The 7143-nt window shown below is 40.3% G+C and overlaps 1 protein-coding gene across 1 annotated transcript; it reads right to left on the bottom strand.

Annotated features, from left to right (window-relative positions):
- Window positions 1-249: 249 nt before the first annotated feature.
- DMAC1 (distal membrane arm assembly component 1) lies at window positions 250-2079 on the bottom strand. Its single transcript, XM_007176725.3, has 2 exons — window positions 1770-2079; window positions 250-548 (listed from the first exon to the last, which is right to left on the bottom strand). The coding sequence occupies exons 1-2, from the start codon at window positions 2041-2043 to the stop codon at window positions 484-486; spliced, it is 339 nt and encodes a 112-aa protein (XP_007176787.1). The 5' UTR covers window positions 2044-2079; the 3' UTR covers window positions 250-483.
- Between the last annotated feature and the right edge of the window lie 5064 nt (window positions 2080-7143).

Raw genomic sequence — 7143 nt, 5'->3', positions numbered from 1 at the left:
CAGAGTAGCTGGGAAACTCTCACAAGGTCATGGATCTGACAATGCCTTGGGAAGTATGAGCAATACACAGATAAATGTTTTATGCACTTCTGCCTATTGCATGATGCCTATCCAGGATGAGGTGGATAGTAGGTGTTGACCCAACCACAGGAGAAGTAGAAAGAACTCTTTAAAATAACTTAGGTCATTTTTCATTTGGTTTATCATTTCCTCTATATTTTTTTAAAAATTATACCCTCCTTCCTCAAATAACACAAAGAACCTCTTCTCTGAGGGATTTATTGGTCCCTGTGGAACCTGCGAAGAAGGCCACAAACACTTATGGCCAACGAATGACAACCCATGTTTGTCTCTTCAGTCTTATAGTATCTGCAGGACTGAAGTCTGTCAGTGTCCATGCGTCTGTCCAGAACATGCATACGCCCCATGCTTGCTCTGTGTGTCACGGGGATGCCGAGAGATGACAAATTCAATGGTGGTACTTCAACCAGCGCGGAAGGCCTTCCCTTTGGGGTCTGACAGGATGACTACACCCCAGCAAGCAATGCCTAGGGAAAAAACAACAGTACTTTTATTCTTTATGTTGTACTTCAATTTACCAGGTGCTTTCATATATATCAACTTATTTAACGCTCACAATACTCCTTGAAGATACAATTACCATTATTTCTATCTTACAGAAGAGTGAAGCTCAGGAAAGGAAAGTTGAGAGAAAAAAAAATTGTTACTTCCCCAAAGCAAGAAAATTACTAAAAGGGAATTGATCTGGATAATCTAATTAAGAAGGTAAGAGGGGGCTTCCCTGGTGGCGCAGTGGTTGAGAATCTGCCTGCTAATGCAGGGGACACGGGTTCGAGCCCTGGTCTGGGAAGATCCCACATGCCACGGAGCAGCTGGGCCCGTGAGCCACAACTACTGAGCCTGCGCGTCTGGAGCCTGTGCCCCGCAACGGGAGGGGCCGCAATAGTGAAAGGCCCGCGCACCGCGATGAAGAGCAGTCCCCGCACCGCGATGAAGAGTGGCCCCCACTTGCCGCAACTAGAGAAAGCCCTCGCACGAACCGAAGACCCAACACAGCCAAAAATAAATAAATAAATAAATAAAGTAGCTATAAAAAAAAAATTAAAAAAAAAAAAAAAAGAAGGTAAGAGATCTGAAAACTTAAAATTCTATTCACTCAGCTGGTCTGAAGAGCTAAAAGAATCACTACATTTTACTGGAAGACAGCTTGACAATCACGTAGTATTGTTACAAATAAGAACTGCGGGCCACAGTACCCAATGGTAGACCTAGTAATGTGGGCTTTGAACCCATGTCTACAATCTACCTTCAAAGCCAAAGTTCTTAAACCAAGGTCAAGTGCCCTCACTCAGGCCTTCTCCACAATCTACAGAAGAAGCATGGGTTTTGGTAACACATAAGCCTGGGAATCAAAGGCTAGCTGTGTCATATCCTGGGTGTCTGACTTCGAACTCTCTGTGCCTAGGTTTGTTCAACGGGAAAATAGTACTACTATATTCATACCTATCTTTAATAGCTTTTGGTAAGATTAAAAAGATTGAGGCTAGTAAGAGTTCTCAAAAAAATATTGTGATTTAAGAAAAAAGAAAGAAAAGCTTCCCAACAACTTTTTCTCCCCACCCCCATCTTGGGGGGGGGGGGAATGCCTGCCGCCACGTGACCAACCCGGGCGCCCCGCCCCCGCCCACGTGGATGCGCCCCTCTTCTCCCTCTTCCCCCAGCCCAAGGGTAGTGCCCCGAACTCTCACTGATGCCGAAGACCATCTGCGCAATAGTTCCTGGACCCGGGGGGTATCCCAGCTTCATGGGCTTCCGTGCCGCCCAGTACACGTACCCGCCCGCCCCTATCAGCCCGGACCCGGAGAGCACGCGACAGCTCCAGCAGTTATTAAATAGAGGGGCTTCTGCTGGAGAGGTCGGCGCTCCGGGTGCAATGACGGGCGCGGGGTTGGCGGAGGAGGCGACCTCAGGAGGCGCAACGCCCTTGACTGGCTCGAGTGGCTGGGAAACGAAAGAACCCATCACTAGGAGCTCGGCCTCAGCCGTAGGAACCTTCCCACGAACTGACGTAAAAGATGTGCCCGGAAACAGAGCGCCTGCGCGCTGCACCGGAAGCAGCCCGAGGGCCGCCGGGAAATGTAGTTCTTGCTTGCCTCGGAGGCGGGAAAAGACAGAGGTGGACTGCTACGCGGGTGTGTTGTGGCGAAAACCTTGGCCATGACGGAGGCGAGTTTTTTTTCCCTCCCAGTCCTTTTAAGAATTTAGCCAACTCCCTAAATGTCTCAACTCGCAGTCTCCTTAGAGGAAAAGTCTGGGTTTCTAAGTGTCCTAACAGGAAAGGTGAGACCTCGGGCATGTCACTTCACCTGTTTGTGTGTTTGACTTAAAAAGGTTGGAGGTGTTTGACTTAACAAGAGTTAAGTAGTTTGTGCCTGACTGTATGCTAGACACTTTGCTAAGCGATTATCTGCATTATGCCATTTGCTATTCCCGACCCAACACGGTATCAGTTTCCCAATACATGACAAAACTGGTTAGGTGACATAGCCATAGTAGACCCAATGTCTGTGTGAAGATAGAATCAAATTTCTTAAACGCTACCTGTACATAATGTGAAGGGACTACACAAATATAAGACAGGTATTAAAAATGGGTTTGAATTACCTGCATAAACACTTTTAATTTCGCTGTAGCATTTTTCATCCCACCTTTCTTTCGGGTAGGGTTGGGCATATGTTTCTTGTGCTGGGTTGTTCTCAGAGGATTATTGGTAAGAACAAAGGCATTTAGAATTCAGAGTTTGTTTCTGTTAGAGGAGATGGGCGAAAGTAGGATTAATTTCAGGTTTGAACTTTTCTCCTTTAGAATGGCTTAAAAAATTTACATGATAAAAAGAAATTCACCCTTCACCTTTCTAAAACGGGGATGTGATTTTGGGGAGACTAAAAAGAAGACAAATATAAAGATATGGTTAAATAGGAGAAAATAAAGTAGTGAGAATACTAGATTGCCTGCTGCTTAATTTCTAAGACCATTCCTTTTCCATAAATAAATAAATAAATCTATATCTCTGTTGTGTTGTATGTAGAAAGACAAACTTTTGGGAAATTTGTGATCTGTACCTAGCTGTCACTACGAGTCAGCCACATGGCACAGAGAACGTTATTTATTCTCTCCGGCATGTAGTTACCTCATGTTTGAAATGAGATTTGAAATAGGTGATATCTAACTTCAAAATTCTATTATGTATTAGTAATCTCTCTTTAGATAACATTATGCTAAGTGCTGTACCAAATGAATTCAACAGTATTTCGCTTAGAAATTCATAGTTTATGGCTGCTGCTTCTTGCTGTGCTCAGATAAAATATTCTATAGTGTATTTGATTTCTTCTTATATATGTGAGAAAGAAATCATTATTTGGCAATGGTTACCAAACATTTTGATTACACTCTGTGGATAAAAAAGACTGAGCCCACAATAGAATTTATGCATGCCTATTTATTATTTATAAATTATATATTAATATACTACTTTATACAGTATTATAAGGATAAAATTAAATAATAGAAATGGAAATTTTAATATTTTCTCATATCCCAATAGATGGGATTGTGCATCTCCATGGATATCATGGTTATTAGCTATGTGAGTTTACTAATTTGTATTTTATCTAAAAGCTTACCCTCTTTAGTGTGCTTATAACAGCTAAGAATGTCAGGAGATGACATCTTTAATTCTCCAAACAAATATTATTAGAATGGGCTACAATACTTTTTGCCAATAACAGGCAAGATTTTATTTTAACCACTGTTTTTTTAAAGTACCTTCCAAAAGATGTGTTTGTTCTCTTATGATTGCCTCAAATGAATGATTTTAACCTTTTTGTGCTATTGTGACATGCCTCCAAAACTCTCACTGGCTTCTATGGAGTCCATGTTCTAGAACTGCACATAGTGCAAATTGAAATTGAGATGTACTTATATAATTTTGATTGGAAAATTATTGGAAACACTGGTACCTCTTAAGATAAATGAAACAGTAGGGTCTGAGGATAAGGGTAGAGGCCAGTGAAAGCAAGCAAAATTGTAATTAGAGGAAGAAGTGTGCATTTGGGGGGAAGGACATAGGAGGAAAAGGTTGAAAGCTAACTTTACCTCATTATCTCTATTGTATTTATTTCTTTTACTACTTACTATCTCTACAGTTCATTTTGCACTTATGACTCACAAGGCCTATGTCGTCTCCCATAGATTTTAAAAATGCAAAAGGCGTAAAAAGGTACTTAATAAAAAGTATCCTTCACACTCTGTTCCCCAGCCGTCCAGTTCCCCTTCACCGACACAGCCAGCCATACCAGTTTCCTGTGTGTCTTTTCAGAGTTATCTCTGTGCACCTGTGTGCACCTTTCCTCCAATGATCTGGGAGATGATTCTCTAACAGTCAGTGAGTAAAGATCTTCTTCATTCTTTTGTATGGCTCCATAGGATTCCATTGTATAGATGTACTATACTCATTGATGGTACATATATATTGTATATATATTGATGGACGTTAATAGACATTTAGACTGCTTCCATTCTTTTGCTATTACATATATATAAATAAATAACCTTGTGCATACATCATATCACAAACATATACATCTTAGAATATATTTCTAAAAGGGTATAGTATTTATAAGCTTGGTGAACAGAATCAAATTGCCCTTCAGAGAAGTGGTACCAGTTTACACTCTCACCAACAAGTAAGAGAAGACCTGTTTCCCCACCCAATTCCCTAAAATAGTGAATTATTGAACTTCAATCTCTGCCAAGCTGATAGGTGAAAATGGTTTAATTTTCTTTTTTTTTTTTTTAATTATTTATTTATTTATTTATTTATTTATGGCTGTGTTGGGTCTTCATTTCTGTGCGAGGGCTTTCTCTAGTTGCGGCAAGTGGGGGCCACTCTTCATCGCGGTGCGCGGGCCTCTCACTATCGCAGGCTCTCCTGTTGCGGAGCACAGGCTGCAGACGCGCAGGCTCAGTAATTGTGGCTCACAGGCCCAGCCGCTCCGCGGCATGTGGGATCTTCCCAGACCAGGGCTCGAACCTGTGTCCCCTGCATTGGCAGGCAGATTCTCAACCACTGCGCCACCAGGGAAGCCCTAATTTTCTTTTTATAAGTGAGCTTCTTGATGTGTATTGAAGGGCAATTTGTATTTCCTTTTCTGTGAACTGTCAATATTTTTGCCCATTTTTCTCATTGGATTGTCTTTTTCTCATTGATTTCTAGGAACTCTTTATAATTAGTGAGATTAACCTTTTGTTTGTGATATCAATTCACATTTTTTTCTCCCAATTTGATATTTGCCTTTTGAATTTGATTGTTGTACTTTTTACCATGCACATATTTTAAACCTGTAATTGAGTTTATCAGTTTTTACTTTTATAGCTTTTGAGCTTCATGTCATAAATAGAAAGGCCTTCCATTTTCTATGGTTTCCCCTGGGATTTTTTTTTTTTAACAGTTAAAAATTTAATACGTTTGGAATTTATCCTATTACTAGCTGTCAGGAATGGAATCAGATTTTGTTTTTCTTTTCCTTTTCTTTTCCCTGATCCATTTTTCTCAACACTGTTTATTAAATAGTCCACCTTTTCCCCACCTATTTGAAATGCCACGTTTTCTAAAATGCCATATGTTAATGTATGTCTATTCCTGGACTTCATATTCTGTTCCATGATTTCTCTGTTTCTTCGTGTGCCAGTGTCACACTATTGTAATTACTGAAGTTCTGTAATGGGTTAATACTTGGAGACTGATCCCTCTCTATTACTCTTCTGTTGCAGACTTCTCTTGGCTATTTTTGCTTGTTTATTTTCCCACATGAACTTTTGACTCAGCTTGATTATTCTGACAAAATGATGCTGACATCTTTATTAGACTAGTGTGAAAATTGTAGGTTAATTTAGGGAGAATTGACATTTTTATGATGTTGAGTCATCCTGTCCAAGGACATGGAATGCTTTTTCTTTGGTTCATATCTTATTGTGTGTTCCTCTGTATCATTTTAGTCATTTTCGTAATGAGCTCACACATTTTCTCTCAGATATTTTTTTTTAACATCTTTATTGGGGTATAATTGCTTTACAATGTTGTGTTAGTTTCTGCTGTATAGCAAAGTTGAATCAACTATACGTATACATATATCCCCATATCCCCTCCCTCTTGCGTCTTGCTCCCACCCTCCATATCTCACCCATCTAGGTGGTCACAAAGCAAGGAGCTGATCTCCCTGTGCTATGCGGCTGCTTCCAACTAGCTATCTGTTTTACATTTGGTAGTGTATATATGTCAATGCCACTCTCTCACTTCTTCCCATCTTACCCTTCCCCCTCCCCATGTCCTCAAGTCCATTTTCTACATCTGCATTTTTATTCCTGTCCTGCCCCTAGGTTCTTCAGAACCATTTTTTTTTTTTTAGATTCCATGTATATGTGTTAGCATACGGTATTTGTTTTGCTCATTCTGACTTAGTTCACTCTGTATGACAGACTCTAGGTCCATCCACCTCACTACAAAAAACTCAATTTCATTTCTTTTTATGGCTGAGTAATATTCCATTATATATATGTGCCACATCTTCTTTATCCATTCACCTGTCGATGACACTTAGGTTGCTTCCATGTCCTGGTTATTGTAAATAGTGCTGCAATGAACATTGTGGTGCATGACTCTTTTTGAATTATGGTTTTCTCAGGGTATGCCCAATTGTGGGATTGCTGGGTCATATGGTAGTTCTATTTTTAGTTTTTTAAGGAACCTCCATACTGTTCTCCATAGTGGCTGTATCAATTTACATTCCCACCAACAGTGCAAGAGGGTTCCCTTTTCTCCACACCCTCTCCAGCATTTATTGTTTGTAGATTTTTTTGATGATGGCCATACTGACCAGTGTCAGGTGATACCTCATTGTAGTTTTTGTTTTTTTTTTTTAACATCTTTATTGGAGTATAATTGCTTTACAATGGTGTGTTAGTTTCTGCTTTATAACAAAGTGAATCAGTTATACATATACATATGTTCCCATATCTCTTCCCTCTTGCATCTCCCTCCCTCCCACCCTCCCTATCCCACCT

Source organism: Balaenoptera acutorostrata, chromosome 6, assembly GCF_949987535.1.
Source record: "Balaenoptera acutorostrata chromosome 6, mBalAcu1.1, whole genome shotgun sequence".
NCBI lineage: Eukaryota > Metazoa > Chordata > Mammalia > Artiodactyla > Balaenopteridae > Balaenoptera > Balaenoptera acutorostrata.
The sequence above is the reverse complement of the archived record's forward strand: the minus strand, read 5'-3'. Positions and strand labels throughout refer to the sequence as shown.

Coding starts and splice junctions, on each gene's coding strand:
- DMAC1 (XM_007176725.3), bottom strand. CDS start 2,043: ATGGGTTCTTTCGTTTCCCAGCCACTCGAGCCAGTCAAGGGCGTTGCG. Junction 549..1,769: donor GCAGATGGTCTTCGGCATCA/GTGAGAGTTCGG, acceptor TTTTTTCCCTAG/GCATTGCTTGCTGGGGTGTA.